General features: G+C 43.4%; 1 protein-coding gene and 1 pseudogene across 9 annotated transcripts in view; one reads left to right on the forward strand and one right to left on the reverse strand.

The window, feature by feature from the left end:
• LOC147883531 (uncharacterized) overlaps window positions 1–17,311 on the reverse strand; it is a 210,081-nt gene that overhangs the window by 65,114 nt on the left and 127,656 nt on the right. For all 9 annotated transcript variants that reach the window (XR_015543789.1, XM_087399668.1, XM_087399669.1 and 6 more), the window contains 3 exons: window positions 13,952–14,121; window positions 13,744–13,801; window positions 6,032–6,104 (listed from right to left, as the gene is read on the reverse strand). Coding sequence is in view for 8 of the 9 variants with exons in the window: in XM_087399668.1 (XP_087255794.1) it covers window positions 6,032–6,104; window positions 13,744–13,801; window positions 13,952–14,121 (301 nt within the window). In the remaining variant the exon portion in view is untranslated. The remainder of the gene's footprint in view (window positions 1–6,031; window positions 6,105–13,743; window positions 13,802–13,951; window positions 14,122–17,311) is intronic.
• Window positions 426–2,515, forward strand: LOC147883532 (uncharacterized; annotated as a pseudogene).

Raw genomic sequence — 17,311 nt, forward strand, 5'->3', positions numbered from 1 at the left:
ATGGATTCATTATACACGTATATTAAAAACTCATGAGGACAACATTGCATTAAACAAAATACACAAAAAAACAAGAAACGTATAAAAACGATCCACCTCATACTGCCTGCTTTTCAAGCAAAAGTCACATAATTTCCATCAATCAGAATAGTAAATGAAAGTAACAGTTCTATAGAATGATGAAAGAACAAGTTCCAACAAACTGAACAGATTGTTTTATTCAGGGTCCAGTATCACTATAAGCAGAGAAGCCCTTTTGCAAGTTCCTTGTAATTCTGCAAGGGTAATTGCCACATAATCAAGGAAGCTAGGAGGGCACATAAGTAGTCTTTAGAGAAGAAAGATCACTTATCACTGACTGTGGGCCTAAAGTGAAGTATCCTCAGTTTTAAAGGGATGTAACATGATATAAGCATTAGAACGCCATGTATGGTGTTGTACATAGCACAGAACAAGTTTACTTGACCATATGTATCGGCTTTTTCACTTTCCATAAATCATGTGAACTCTCTCTCTCTCTCTCTCTCTCTCTCTCTCTCTCTCTCTCATTAGAACGTCATGTATGGTGTATATAGCACACAACACATTTACTCGTCTCTAAGACCATATGTATCGACTTTTTCACTTTCCATAAATCATGTGAACTCTCTGTCTCTCTCTCTCTCTCTCGTGGTAATGATATGCCCTTACTATGCACACATTAGGAAAAAGTTCAGCTCTCTTCTTGAGGGACATAACAAACTGGCTGATCTGCTACATAAGGCGTCACCCTCAGCTTTAGGAACATTTGTATCTAAGCTTTTCAAGCACAGAAACTCACCTAGACATAAAGGTAGTTTCTCTTATTACCCTCCCCTTTGAGGGAGGAGTCTTTATGTATGTAAGGTTTTGTATTGTTTCAGGTCCCATAGGCCGATTTTTGGTCTTCAGAGGACAATAATATATTCTTCTTCTTCTTCTTCTTCTCTCTCTCTTTCTCGTCCCCTTTAAAAACATTTGATTGGGGAACATGAGGTTGGTCTTCACAACCTTTATGCCCCCAACATAGAGAGGATCATGGGAAGGAACTTCTCTCTTGGGCCCCCATTGCAAACTCTTGGATTATTGGAGGTGACTTCAACATGATGGAGTTGTCTTTAGATAGAAAGAGAAGGTGTCATCCACTTCTTGGAGAAAGCAGCTTGGGATGCCTTCCTTTTCCAGCTTAGTGGCAGAGATAGCTTAAACAAATGATGCCTTTCAGACTCTGCCTCATTCGCTCATGTTCTCATGGTCGAGCAGGAGACTACAGGTGAAAATCCATGCGCGGATAGACAAATTTATGTTAAGTGATTAGAGGTGGAAACCCATGGTGCAATGCATACTGGGCTGCCTTTGTCTAATGCCCAATCATCTATGCCCAATCATCTAATGGTTATGTTGATTTTTGAACCTCATTTGAGACGCCACTCTGCCAGTATTCAGAGGATGGCCTCATAGAGGATGTTTTGTAGATTTTGGTGTCTCATTTCCAAGATGAAGTGCCATCTCCTTTTCATGTGGCAACATTTCTTACCATTTGGTACTTCTCTTAAGAAATAAAGTATAATCTTTATTATAAATTGACTTCGGTCAAAGAATGTTGACTTTGGTTAACTATGAATAAGTTTTATTGTTTTACTTTTGCTTTGCATTGGTAAAAGAGAACAGTGAGGATGAGTCCAAGAACTAGGAATGCATGCATTTTGCTAACCTCTAGATCCAGATATGGGAATGATGGGATATGAACCATAATTGGTAGGTTTAGTAAGCAGGCACACGTCATTCTAGTAAGAAAAACCCTTTTGTGGAATTTGCATACAATATAACTATACACAGCTCCACAGGAAAAGCCCCATGCGAAGTCATTTATGGAAAGGTGATTTTGCATAGAACAAAAGATGAGATGTTTGCAATTGATCAGTATGTTTGAGACTTGGACATAGCCTTTTCCCAGGTTTGGATAGCAATTAAAAGATCTCAACAAAAGCAAAAGAAGGCTACAGATAAGCATAGGAGATATATGAATCTCCAAGAAGGAGACTGAGTGTTACTCAAGTTTGAAAAAGCATGTTTAAGAAAGATGAAAGGGAAGGAAAAAGTATACCCAAAGCTGTCTCCTAGATATTATGGGTCTTTTCGGGTTACTGAGCCCATAAATGAAGTCGCGTATCGACTACAATTACCCGAGACTTGGAAGATTCACAATGCTTTTCATGTGAGTCTTCTCAAGAAGTACCAAGGACCAATGCCCGCAGAACCAGTACAAGAAGAGCCACCAGAGGTGGAAGACATGGAAGAGATCCTCCAACTAGAACAAATTGTATACCATACAGAAAAGAAAGGGCCCAAAGGCAAGGTCATCCGCAACTACCTTGTCAAGTCTAAGAACTATTTGGCACTGGATGCCAAGTGGGTTGATGAGGACTTCTTTTCAGAATATCCTCAAGTTTTGCAATTGTACAAGGAAACTTTTCAGTTGAGAACAACTGATTAGAAGCTGAGGGGATGCCACCATTTGGTACTTCTATCAAGAAATGAAGTATAATCTTTATTAGAAATTGACTTCGGTCAAAGAATGTTGACTTTGGTTAACTAAAAATAAGTTTTATTGTTTTACTTTTGCTTTGCATTGGTAAAAGAGAGTTGTGGGGACGTATACAAGAGACTAGGATTAGTCCAAGAACTAGGAATGCATAAATTTTGCTAACCTTTAATGGGTTGGAATTTGTTTGTGCAATGTGTAGGATCCAAGAGAGTGCAAAAAGGACCTAAGATTGTGGAGAAAATGCACAAAAAGCAGGTCCCACAAGGCTCTAAAGCAAGGACAAGGGGGCGCCTTTTTAAAAAGAAGTGCCCACAAGACTAAAAAGGCGCCTACAGCCTCCAATCTAGGAAGAAAAACTTAAAAGCTTGGCTTTTATGTAAAAGTAGCTTTTAGAAAGTAGGCCCTAGCTTTTTGCTAGGCCAAGTCTATAAAAGAAAGGGCCAAGGCCTCCCAGAGGTATTACTCAGTTTCCTGCTCTCTCAAGAGCCAGTTGTACAAAGATTATTCTATTGCAATAAAGACCTTCAGGGGAGTCCACCCCTTCTTTTGTGGCCCTAGTGTGGTGTTTTTGTCTTCTCTCCCCCACTCCCAGAGTTCTATCTATTGCTGTGAATCAACTATCTCTTCTCCAGGCTGAATTACGATTTACTCTAGGTCCAAGATCTTGTATCATCTGCACGTGTGAGTGCCGTACGAGAGAGAGAACCTGCTGCGATTTCTGTTTCAGCCATCTGTATTTGCTGCGATTAGGGTTTCCAGCCCTACTTGGTGCTCAGAGATGCTGCAAATTCACTCTAAAGCACCCAAACCTGTTGTGAATTGATTCCAGGGAGCCTAGCACTGCTGCGGTTTGGTTTCAGCACTCCTCTTTGGTATTAGTGATGCTTATCATTCTATCGCTAGTGCCAGAAGGCATGAGATTCTCAGACAAGAGATTGGTGTCTCATGGCCGTTAGTAGCCTTGAAGAGGGAATAGCAAAAACGGCCTACCGATTCTTGGATTTAGGAGCACCTTGCTGCAGCAAGGGCTCATCAGCAAGTTTTGTTAAATAAGAGAGTAGAGTATGCCTTTCATGCACGAAGTCCTTTTGGTTCCAGATGGGAGAGTCGATAAATACTTCTTCTCTACTCTTGGCCCAAGACATGGTAGAGAAATTGCTTTTCAGCTTATTGCCTCTAATGGGGTTTAACCGTCAAATCATGATGCCGTCTTAAAGTATAGCTACAAATGTTTATACCTCCCTTCTCTCAGTAGATCCTGGCACTTGCTAGAGATGATGCCAGACACATAGTTTGGCAGGGTATTCTAGCATTGGTAAAACCAAACATGAGAATCTCATTTGATGAACCTTTCACCAATCCCAAATTTAGGACTGCAATTCTTACCCTTCACAAGGGCAAGTGCCCATGCTCAGATGGGTTGACACCTTCCTTTTATGTTGCCTTTTGAGACATGATTGGGCACCATGTTACCGCACGGTGTTAACATGATTGGGCATGATGTTACCGTTTGGTACTCCGGTACTCTGTTCCTAACTGCAAGCTGCCTCTTCTTCTGTACCAGCACTGCGATTTAATCTTCAAGTCAATGGACTTCTTGTAAACCTGTATTCTTAGCGAATGACTCATTTTTGTTCATTTTTTATGTGGAATAACTTTTGATCACCTCTGCTCACTTTCGTCCCCTTTTCATCTTCCATTGTCCTTGTCTTCAGGTCTCCTTGCAGCATCCAATCCAATTCATTCTTCCACATATTTCTTAATTCTAATTTTGTCTTCTTTGCCCCTCCCTTCCCGGCCCCTCTTTGTGTCTTGTGTCTATATTCAATATTCGTTTCTTCTTATGCTTGTAGGATCTCTGTATCTCATTTCTTGAAGTCTTTTGTATCACTCTTCCTTTTTCAAACTTTAAGGAACTCTCACTATGCTTCCGATTTCTCTAGGTGGTCCTAATTTCAATGGGAGTTTTGTCTCCTTGCTTCCCATCCTGTAAAAATTTTTAAGTTCTTTGTTTGTTCCAACCTTTCTGCTTTCTTATTCCTTTTCTTGTTTGCACTTGCTATTTTCATGCTTTCTTTTCTAGATTCTTATTCTTATCTTTGCTTTTTGCGAACTTGTTGTTCCTTTTCTTCTCTTTTTCCTATATTATACACCTATGTTTAACCATATTTCTTTGCTATCTTAATGCACTTCTTCTCACTTACTTGATCTTTTTGCTTCTTTTCATGTATCCTTTTACTTTCTATGCTATAACAGTTTGTAATTCATGCTTTAATGATGATATATTCACATGTATTTCAGATGCAATCGAGGTTGCTTGCCATGTTTCAAGAGAGGGGTTATGTCACGAGGACGTGATTTCTGGCACTTGCATGTGGGCAGGAAATAAGGGGAAGGCCTGGGTTGTTTTGTGTGAAAAAGGGGGCTCCTAGGCATTAATTATGCCTTGGGGCAAGTGAAGGGCTAATGGACCCTAGGAGGGGTCCAAAGAGGGCCTTGGGGAGCAAAAGCCCCAACTTGATGTGGGTCTGCCACGTGGCAAGTTGCATGCATCCACCTCTATGAGGTTCCAATTTGGTTGGAACATGGGAAGCACCTAGGCTACACTGGTTGCAAGGGGCAAACGGGTGATCATAAGAGCTCACAGTTGGGTCAACGTACGAGGTGGTATGTATTGCCTACGCCATCGGGGGGGCTCACGGACCTACTGCCAGGATTGGTGAGAGTAGTGAATAGTAGAGGCTATGCAGGGTATGTGAATGACTTACGGGATGTGGATTGCCCTAGATGCAAGAAAGAATGTATCCCTATATGTAGCCTAGATTTCATGACCTCTCACTTAATTAAAGAAATACCGAAAGGGGCAACAAGGTTTGGGGCCAATCCGTGTCTTTGTCTTGGAGTAGGGGCACTCTAGCTCCCAATCTTCCAGTTATACTTTTGCAGAATTGTTGATGTAACAGTGTTGGCTGGTTACTTGTTAGCTTTACTGCCCTTTAACTTATTGAAGGCCAGTTTCATCACCAGCAAATAGGCCTTCATGCTGTCCTCATTGATAGATATTAATGAGCCACAATAGGGCTGCCATTCACAAAGACAAGAATTCAACAACCTCCATCTCAAGGTGCCCCCTCTCGCTAGCCTCCTTCATGTGTGGGGTGCAGTGGGATCCAATTGAGTGGTTTTGGACATCTAGCATAGGGCGCAAGGCACTCAGAGCACGTGGTAGAGGTGCCCTCCTCCTACACCACCCACATTGGTACCTTAAACAAAGGCAAAAATGAGCTAGAATCTCAAAATAATCTTACTAATACAAAACTTTGCAATAATTTAATCAAGCACAAATCATAAAAATTCTATAAGGATGGTGGAGTGTTCGAACAATCAATGGATGAACATGAGCACACAGAGATAAAATATAACAAACAAGATAAGCATCAATGATTTTGGAATATTCTATCTTACATTTGGCTGAAGTCGTCCCAGCAGTTCAGCAGCTAATTTTCGAACATCATGAGACTCAAAATGGCCACAAGCCCTGCAAAGGCCAAGCCACGACCGGCATAGCACATGATTTTACACAAGACCACAAACATGATCTTTTGGCATCATAAGAACCGCCTCATTAACTAAACAAAGCAGAACATTTAAAGAATGGTTAAGAAAAGATATTCAACACATCAACACTTGTGAGAAGGCTCCTAAACTTGTTAACGTAACTACCACTAGCTTATGCCTAACACATCCTAATTCTCAATAAGCCATCACTAATACTTGAGAAAAGGTCGCGTTCCAATAAAATGAATAAAACCCTATAGGATGAATAGGCATAAGCAAGTAATTCTGTACATATGTATGAAATAGACATGCATGCATGTATGTATGTATGTATGTATGCATGCATGCAAGTAAATGTATAGTATGTTGAAGAAAGTGCAAACCTTGGTAGTCGTTTAGTTATCATGCAACAAAGGGGTTAGTAAGTTGTGGGCACATGGCAGATTGCATGGGCTGCATGATAGAGGTTTGTGTTCACAGCGAGATTCTCTGATTTATCAATCATCGGCTGGCATTTCAACCTTCCTTCTGCAATTTTCTGCTGATGATTAACACCTGCGGCTGTTCCAAGTTCCATATAGATGGCATGCTGCCATTGTAAGTTTGATCACACTAGTCTTCATAATCTAACACTCCAACAAGCCCAGTAGAGATCAGGAGCTTCCGTCTTGGAGTCGTTGTTAGCTTTCCTTTGCAATATTGAACTCTTTAGCACTTTACATGAGTAGTCTCCTTCTTTCTTTCACTTCAGCTTCTAGTATCTAAGTCATTTTTCTATTATTTTATGAGGTAGCATCTATGCTTGTATGTATATATAAAGGCATTGATCTATCCATCCGTGCATTGCATGCATTCATCATCCTTCCCTCTCTCCAGGCCTCAATGTGCCAGTCCGTCACCGTGCACACAATCTAGCAAGGACGGCTGGGAGGCAGATCCTGTCTTGAACATTGAAATATCATGTGATCATTCCTCATGGGGTGCACCAAAAAACCAATATCCAAGGCGCTCCTAAATCCAAGCATCTGTAGGTCGTTTCTGCTCTTCCCTCCGAACGGCTACCAACGGTCGACAAATCCCAAACTCTTGTCTCAAAATCTCTTGCCTTCTGGCACTAGCGACTAAGTGATAGAAGTCGCTAATATCATAGAGGGTTGCTACCACATGGGAAGCGGAACTGCCATGGTGAGGTCCTCCTCTGAATATAAGGCATCCGAAATCTTGAGACTAGCAGGGCGACCTCTCCTATGAGGCTCGGAGATCATCAAAACCACAGAAAAGTGGTCTAGGGTAGCAGCCCCAGTAGAAATGCATATCGCACCACCTCTATCCAAAGCCCAATCATCAACATAGAATTTGTCAATGCGTGCATGAATTGGCATCTAAGGTCTCTCTTCAACTAGGAAAACTGGAGAGACTGTGATGAGTGTAAAGACACCATCCAAACCAAACATCTCTGCCACTGAACTGAACAAAAAGGCATCCTAGGCTGCTCTCTCCAAAGAGTGAGTACCTCTTTCTCTACCCCCCTTCTCGTCACAAGGCAACTCCACCATGTTGAAGTCAACTCCGATGATCCATGAATCTACAATGGGGGCCCAAGAGATTAGTTTCTTTCATAAAAGGACACAATCCCCTCGATCGTTAGGGGCATAAAGGTTGAGAAAACCAACCTTATGTCCCCTAATTAAAAAAATGACCCACTGAGCTCTGGAGGGAATGATGATACCATGTCCAACCACTAGGGAGAGAATAGAGTTTGAGACTGAAATGCATGTCCCACCCCAGGCAGGTGGCCAGAATGTGTGACCTGAAAGCAATTTAACCGAGTTAGCACAATCTCTGGCATCTAGAGTGTGTTCCTGAATAAAAAGAATTTCAATGGAGTCCCCCGTAACACCTGGATGGAGTTGAGTACGGATAAGCTACCTATGCCGGCGATGTGGTATACCACCAAGACCATGTATGTTCCAACTAACAATGCTCATTGGCGGGAGGAAGTAGCATGGAATACCTTGCCCTGCCTAGTAGCAGAAACGAACCCCTCGATGGGGGAAGACCTCTTGCTCGAAGAGCGAGGAAGAGAGCCAACTGGAGGAAAATGTATGGGTGAAAGAACTCGTCCACGTGAAAAGGAAGCCACCCTGGGATCAAAAGGAATACCAACCATTGCCTCACCAAAGGTAGAATGCACAAATTCCTCACTAGGAAAGTCCACTAGATCTGCAAGGGACAAAAAGGAGAGACGGGGGGTTTGAGATAGGTACGTTCAAGTATGGGCTGCTAGAAGTGTCATCGTTGGGATGTGTGTTGTTTTTTCCCTGTGTCTTTCCCCTAGGGGATTGTTGATTGGGGACGGTTCTATAACAACGTAGTGTTGGACAGTGGTTGTCTCTGCGAGTTCCTCCACATGGACTTCGTGGTATGGACGGATAGACATGTTGTGTATTGATTTCGAGTGGCCTCGGCCGCTTGATTCAACATGAACGATCCTGAGACATGGAGACGACTTGCTGTTTTCATATGAAGAGTCATGGATTAAGACGATTTTTATTCCTAGATCCTCCTTCAGGCTGAGTGTTGATGTTGTGGAGGTGTTCCTTGCTGTGGTAGGCTGAAGGAAAATTCTAGGAAGATGGCTGTTTTTCCTGATAGAGCTAGGCAACCCAATCTAGGATAATTTCTGCCTATATAAACAATATGAGGCGCTCGCTTCCGTCTTGACGTTCAGCTTTATCTCAGCCTCCCCCTTGACATTTTGCGCTCCATCATTGCTGATTCAGCCACATCATCTCCATCCCTTTTGACTTTCCTATTGCTTTGCCTACTTTCAGCCATCCTTCCCTTCACTTGTAGCGATCTTCCTCTCTCCTCTACTACTTCTACGCACAAGATATCAGTTATGGCTGAAAGTTTTAGTGAAAAAGTGATATATTCCATTCAAAACGAATCATACAACAGGTGGGAGAGAAAGTACTCTATCCCTAGCCTCAACAATGTGGCAAAAAAGCCATGGAGGTGGTCTAAAATGCCACGACATCCCAAAAGGGGTCAAATGAAAAAATAATGAGCAGTCCCATGTCCTCATGAAGGATAAAAGTCTCCCACGAGCTGCCAAAGAGGTGCCTGTACACCACTCCCACTGACTCCTGAGAGTCAAGATAATCTCCGCCCAAATGGAAGCAAGAGTGTCAGTCTCCGTGCATAAATGGCCCCCAAGGACAAAAGAACATCGCGAACACCATATCCGCCATAGGGTAATACTAGAAATCACCTCCCAGGCTGACCCTGCAGGTGAAGTAGGCTTGGAATCCTGAGCTGGTACTGTTACCAAAAGTAAGTCCTGCGGCTCCATGATGCTAACATCTGTGGGACCCCGTCTCTGGCGACACTGCATGGAGAAACCGTGGTCTCCTGGCTCTGACTCATAGAGGGCAAAGGTTCCAAATCCTCTCCCCCAAAGGGCAGCGCCCCATGTCATCAGAAAGGACTCGGATGTAACATATGAGAACATCCTGAAGATACCTGTCCAAACCACTCTAGAGCTGGGGCAGCTCCATAAACAATGCTTACTAGATTCCTCTGCAAGCTGACAATGCATACACAAGGAGGGTCTACCCATCTGCTGAAGCCAAGTACCCACAGGTATACCCCTATGAATAGTGAGCCAAAGAAAATAGGAGACTTTCCTAGCTCTACTGATGCCCCAAAAGTGAGTCCAGTAGTTTAGCAAGAGCTCTGCAGTAAGTCCCTGTGCGTGCCAATGCTGTGAGGCACATGGTAGGTGATGAGAGTCTCTCTACTGAAGCCTGTAACCTGCCCTCGTCGAGTATGGCTGAAAGTTTCACAAGCTAGGGAGCAGCTTCACCTTGAGCAAGCTCAAAGAGGGTTGAGAATGATAACATGGAAGGATTTGATGCAAACTTGGATAGATTTACTACCCAATATGATGTGATAAACCAATCAGATGAGGTGACGCAGCTGCTGCAGAATTTCCAAGCATTGTTCAAGAAGCAAATCCAAGACATCGAGGGACTCATTACCACAATTGAGATGAGACAACAATCCCAAAGCCATTCAATGATAATGTTGCACGCTGCGGTTGCTGGCTTGACAACCAGTACGTTAGAAAGTGGGACGAATGTAGCTTTGGCAATGATCCTTTTGCAGGGGAAAAGAAAGATCGCACGCCTGAAAGCGTGGAGACTTGGTTAAATCGATGTGGCAAGTACACTTCTCCTTTCATGCCTTCTCTCATGCGCATAACATTCAAATGGCCCAAGATTTGTTGAAGGGTAAATCCTTAAGTGATGGCATGAACTTAAAAATAAACCAATAAGGTGGGAAGAATTCCAAGTAGTCTTCAAATCTGAAATTCTTAACTCTGAGGATGAGGTTGTTGTATATCCGGAGTCCTAGTGTGAGTAGAGTCCTGTGTCCTACAGTTGTGTGGGTGTGAAGTGTCCTAAAGTCAACTTATCCTTTGGGTGGTTCTAGGGTCATTTGACCTTAGATTTGATTCCTTTTGTGTGTGACATCACATGTGAGGTCAGGAGATATTCCTCCACTGACCTCACCTGTGATGCAATGAGTGAGGCTTGCCCAGCTTATAAATGAGCATTGTACTTGCTGGATCTTATCAATCACATCAGTGACTTTTGCTTTGGGGAATAGCATCTTTAGTTGAGCCTTATCTTATTGGAGTCACTCCCCCTCCCCAAATTCCTTATCCTCTTCATTTCCCCTCTACCTTGTGCTGGTCGACCTTACCCTCCACCTCTCCCTCTCCACCTCAGCCTTCTATTCCCACCTTATCCTCCCGTACGTTTGGTGATGCTGCAGCAGGGTGGGCAGGAGCAGCCCTTCCCCCTTTTTGATTTTATGATATGGTAATAGGGTCACCCTTGCTTTTGCTCAAGCAAAGGGGCTAGGAGGGCGAGATCTACGTGCTTGTATTAGAGGGGTTGGGAAGGCACAGCCCCCCTTTGTTGCTGTAACATAAGGATTGCGGGGGTAGGAGCTTGTCTTGGTTCACTGTTGAGCACACAGGTCTGTGGTGAATTGCCGCTCAGGCTGTTGTAAGCGCTTGGGGTTGTGGGGATAGGAGCACCCCTCCCCTTGTGGTTACCCTATGTAGCAAGGCTGTGGAGGCAGAAGCATAGAAGCCTTGATTCACTTAAGCCTCAGGAGTCAGTGGAAGCGGTGTACAGGCACCTCTTTGGCAGCTCGTGGGAGACTTATATCCTTCATGAGGACATGGGACTGCTCTTTATTTTTTCACTTGACCCCTTTTGGGATGTCGTGGCATTTTAGACCACCTCCATGGCTTTTTTGCCACATTGTTGAGGCTAGGGATAGAGTACTTTCTCTCCCACCTATTGTATGATCTGTTTTGAATGGAATATATCACTCTTTTATTTATTTGATTCACTTGAGCCAGCTCCTCCAGCATCAAGAAGCATTGGCTGATGCCTGCAATCTCAGCATAGCTGGCCTTGCATCCGCTCGATTCCAGCTTCATCAGACAGTTGCAGCTGCGAGGTAGGATAAGATGCAGTCATAGAATCAATTCATTGAGCCTAGAGATGAAGCAAGAATCGTCAATGCACTGCTGGAGCTCCAGATCCTTCAGGTGACGTAGGAGAGAGTCCCCCCTCCACCCCCCTCTTCCCGCGCGCCCTTCTTCTTCTTATGGTGGCAACGGTGGAAAGGCAGCTGGGAATCACCTTGAATAGACTAAAACCAGTTGTACAATGTTTGGCTCTAATATAGATAGATGATTATTTTACCTATTTTAAAGTTATTTTATGTTAATTGCGCATTATCTTGTTTAGGCTTTGTTCTTTGAAACACCAACACACAATTGGAAGTAATTTGTTTCAACTATGAACCAGTGTATGCTTTGGTCATCGTGGACTTTATTTGCACTTGTTTGTAGCTTTGTTTGCATTGCACGTGTTTGATGCTAGTTGTGCATATTTCTATTTGCAAGCCTTGCCTGCAATTATTTTCCCACACTTGGTTATATTCTGTTTGTGCAATTTTGAACCTGAGCTATGACTTGGCAATACAAATTTGGAGGGTTTTTCTTCCCTTTGTCAAGGCTTGCAGGGGTTCCCTCTAGGGGTTCCAATACCCTTGCCAAGTTATGCGTCGACTTGCTTGAAGATTGCTCAATTGGGTCTTTACCAGTCTAACAAGATGGCTCTGATATCATGAGAAGAATGGGACAGAGGCTCCTAGACCGTGATGCCCTAAAACATACAGATAATCAAATGCAAACATGCACACGCGCACACACACAATTGTTGGGAGTGTGAAAATGCTGATCGCTAGCTATAGGACTCTCTTGAACAAGAGAGATGAATTCAAGCAACTGAATACTCTAGCCTGACAGTGTCCCACGTCACGAAGTCACGTAAGATTGACTAATCGAATGGTGCTATGTTGGCACCTGCCACCTAATGTGGCCCCTGCGAAATCTGTAATCCTGCCAATGATAAACAATCATAGAACGTTCTACCAAGCTGGATGTATGTGGGAGTATGCCACCCAATGTGGCCCTTCAAAAGCTTTAAGCTTGCCAATTACAAACAGTCGCAATATGTTCTACCGACGCCCTAAGGTCTAACCTACAACTCTAAGAGCCAGGATAATCCTAACCATCTAAGATGAATTAAATCCATTAACTCTATAGTTCATCACTCACTTTTCCAATATTGCCAGTCAATTTTCCAACTCATGTCCAAGTACTAGCAGGTGAACCGGCAACGGTATTGCCCTTGAATCTTGTAGTATTTAGGGCATCTCAGCAACGCATCCCCTCCATCTCCACCTTACGGATGTGGGTGCATAGTCTGGAATCTCTGTTGTGTCATGTGGCTGCAATCTCATGCCTTGCGTCCATCCAAAACCAACGAGGTCCGAAGCTGACCCATGACGATCCGTACTGTGTGAGAAAGGTGGATTTACACATGCCTAATCAAAATCATCCTTGCTCAAGTAGAAGAAATGCTCTTTGTAGAAGGCCATTTTGGTGGCATCTAGCTGTGGTGGGGATATCCATGTTTGCTTAAAGTATACCCACCAAAGGTCATCCATATAGTTGTCTTTTTCTTGTTTTATTGGAGGAGCTGTTGACAGGGATCGGAACATCAAGTGTCTCCAAGATCAAAAGGCAAAGAAGCAATCCCTCATTAGGCCCGTCCCCATATCCCCATCACAAACACTAGGTGGTAGACACAGCCAGAAAAAAGGCTTGAAAGCAAACATGTTAGCATCATCTGCAAAGATCCAAGGTGAAAAAGATTGCACTGTTTATCAATTAAGAATGAAAGGAGAGGGACATTGGACTGCTAAATTAGTTTGCCCATTGGTAAAAGCAAACTGAGACGGTCTGGGTGAGGACCATCCCGGACGCAGGGAGGCCAAAGGGATCTGAAAGGTGCAAACTTTATGACAGAGAAAGGAATAGCCAGAATTGCAGATAGGGGAGGACCACAGTGCAGCACTGAGAAGAAAGGGAGCTGGCAGCAGCTTTGACAGTAAATTTGCAACCTATCCAAGTTAAGTCATGAACACAGGTTTGCAGTTCTGGATTGTATTGTAACTAGAATTACCTGTCGATCAGAAATTGTGTAATGCATGTCTCTTCAATCAAGCTTCGGCCCATGGTCCCTGTGGTGAGAATTGTGTATTGTCAAAATATAATCCAAAACAGTTCAGCCGGTGACTCCTGTCTAATAAATGAGACTAAAGAAGCACAAACCTGTGAACAATACCGTCAACTTCATGAAATACTAGCGTTCTGAGACATATAAGAGATACCTGATTTTAGCCCATAAAGCTTTTTGCAGCTTGCATCATCAAACGACTTCAAGGGAAGAACTCTTAAAACTAGCAATGGGCTTAATCGCTGAAAAATGACATTGTCTAAACTTTGTCCTGGTTGACCTAAGTCTCCTTTCCCAAGGTTTTGAACCAAATCTTGACTCAACCTGTGAAACAATAAGAAAGAAAAATAGAGAAAAGCCATCATTACAGCTTCTAGCCTTCATGTCGTATGTAATAATTTGACACAATAAAAAGCATCCTGCATCAAAAGACAACTTCAGTGCTGCCCGAAAAAATCAATGTATATGTGGTCACAAGAGAACTTAGTGAAATTGGCACACCAAATGTCCTTCGAAATGAGAATAACATGAGACGAGACTCCAAACTATTAGACTATGCCGCAAAAAAAAGGTTCATGCACATACAGTTATGCGAAGAAGGGATATTCCTCTCTAATCACTGTGTCATAGATAAACGCTTGAAACATTACCAAGCAGAAATACTTGCCCTAATCATATACAACTCAAACGTATTCTGCTCTACTACCGTAGCTTTGAGTTAGAGTAGCATGGCTGGGAAAAGGCAGGTTCCCATGGCAGCCACTCTACACTACGCCACAATTTCATTCTCAAAGCAACCATTGACGAGAACATGCTATCACTTGTGGATTTGAACTAAGGTATTAAACACCATGACTCAACAAATAGTATATTATTGCTCTATGGATTTCAGCAGGGTTTTTGACATCATGCCTCACTCTTGCCTCATCAAGAGGAGAGGAGCTATAGATACTAAGGAAGACCATCTACGTTTCCAAAAGAATATTATTACAACACTAATACTTTGGGGGTGTTTTTTAATTTAAAGTTGGTGATGTTTTTTTTTAATCCTTTTGTCATTTGACTGGGCACTTTCTTTATAGGACAACAAGTGCTGACATATGTAGAGAAGTTGGTCACTGAGTACCAAACAAGGATATCAAGAGAACTAAACAAAGGCTTTTAGTTCAAAACAAGGCAGCCCTTTGCACTTCAAAACTGCCTAGTGATCTTCTGCCCCGGCTATGCCGAAAACTAGAAAGAAGATCCAAGCTAAAACTACCTTCTAATTCCCAACGCATTAAAAAACCACTTGCTTTGGAGCCTCTCAAAGGGCCAAACATTCAACGGAAGCAGTTCATTTTCGGTGGGTCACCAGTTGAGATCGTATCCTTATACACTTACTTGGGGGTCATCTTCTCCGGCCCGTCGTTCTTCACGATGAGACCAGCGACGCAGGCCAGATTGAGTAGGGGATACACCTCACTGGCTCGGCTAGAGAGACAATGCTTCCACTCCCACTTCCACGACCCTTGGACCAAGGCTCTTCTCTTCGAATCCTTGGTCCGATCAGCCGGTATGTATGGCAGCCCTTGTTGGGGACGTCACATGTAAGAGATAGAGTGGACACAGGTGAAGCGCCTGCAGATCCTCATGCTCTCACAGATGATCCGGGGGAAACCATCTGTACCACATCACATCATTGAGGCCGAGTTTGGTGCTTCTCCACTCCAGCTAGACGTAGCCTTTCAGACCGTCACATATCTACACCAGGTTAGATCATATGGGGACTGCACATCAGGGAGACAAAGGTTGCCATGGGGTCATTAAACTCCCCAACCAATGACCACTATATAGTCTCTTAGTTTTATAACCCAAGGCAGCCCCTAGTAGGAATACTGGCATCAACTGGTGCAATCAGCTTTAGCCTAGTGTCCTAAGTGTATGTCTTAAGTGGACTAGTACATGAATAGTAAGTGCTCATTGGGTAGAGGGTGGGCACGATAGTGCAACCAAGGGCTCCTAGTTAGTACACCCTTGTCGATGGCTACCTATGGCTAGGTGGATATGTGTCTCTGAGCATGTGATAGGTGAGCAATCTAGCATTGTTATCAAAGCTTAAACATTGCTATTATATAGAATAGACAAGATGTGCTACAGCACCTTTCCTCATTTTCGAGCATGCACGGTGTTTAAGTGCCAAAAAATTATGCATCGGGATACTTATACCATAGGTGTATGTGTTCGATGGTCACATTTGCAAAGACCTTTAAATGAGTAAGGGATTTACTCTTGCAACATATTATAAGGTTAGGACATCATTTGTATGTGGGACATGCACATTTCTCTTTTTTTTCAAGAAAAAGACTTCTATTAAGTATGAATGAAGCCCGCGAGAGCTACCTCAAAACAGAAATACAACATGCAGTGCATGAATTAAAGCCTTAGGATGGCCAAAATTTCCTCAAAAACAGGTAAAAAAGTCAAGATTGAGGCTGAAAATGCCACCACAACCCTGTAGAAGACTCCGAGAAGAAAGGGGAGCCTCTCCATTTCCTAAGGAAAGTAACTCTCCTAGCAGAGGCCGCTCGGGAAGATCCCTGCATGCCCATCGAAGTGGCCATCAATATATATATGGTATCTGTCCAAATACTGGTTAAAGTATGAGAGGGGTGGACCTAGGAACGGTCTAAGGCCGCTGTCATCTAGCTCTCCCGATATGCCACGCTAAAATGCTAGCCAGAACCTCCTAAGAGGAATCCTCCGAAGCACGTACCGCTCTGTAAGGTAAGGCTAGAACATCATCTAGAGGGCATGACTCAACTAAGTGTCCCCAAATTGAGAAAGCAGAAGAAGAGTCATGCTTGTCGTAGAATACATGCGCACCTAAAAGGGAAAGCCGAAAGCTTTTTGAAGGCTTTCCAGGATCCTACAGAGAAGACAGGGCCTCTCTTCCCACTACATATAATGTGAATGGCCTGATGGTTTGCCATGGTCATGAAGTATGATGTCATTCCACATGACAGGCTTCCTATCAATCTCTTCCAGAAAGAAAGAAAGAAAGAAATTTTATTAGAGTCTTCGGAAGACCGATGGGTCTATGAGACTGAAAGAAAACCTGATACAAATCACATGAAGGGTGGAGCTACTAAAATGAGCATCATCAACTGTGCTAAATCCTAAGTCTGATCATACTAATCAAATACATCTGGGTGTGACAATGAAAAGAAAAAAGACTGGAGCGGAGCGGAATCCTTCGTATGTCATGTCGCCCTGGCTGGTGCGTAGCCAGTGATGGGACGCTGGCGTTCCTCGAGGGGAGCCGTGCGTCTCGGTCTTCAGGACGAGGCTCGACGCAAGACCAGAGTCACCGTGACTCCCATGGGATGTATCCTAGGTCTAAACAATGACGGGAGGTCCCCCAGAGTGACCTGTGTGTCCTCTCGATGTCTCGTGTGTCGTGCTACGGTCGTCGAGTCGGGGTCTCTATCACTTCTGCGGCTAGAGATTGGACGATCAATGTCACTCGATGGGA

The sequence above is a fragment of the Dipteris shenzhenensis genome, chromosome 28 (assembly GCF_047967505.1).
Source record: "Dipteris shenzhenensis isolate YYH24624 ecotype China chromosome 28, Dip_SZ_1.0, whole genome shotgun sequence".
NCBI lineage: Eukaryota > Viridiplantae > Streptophyta > Polypodiopsida > Gleicheniales > Dipteridaceae > Dipteris > Dipteris shenzhenensis.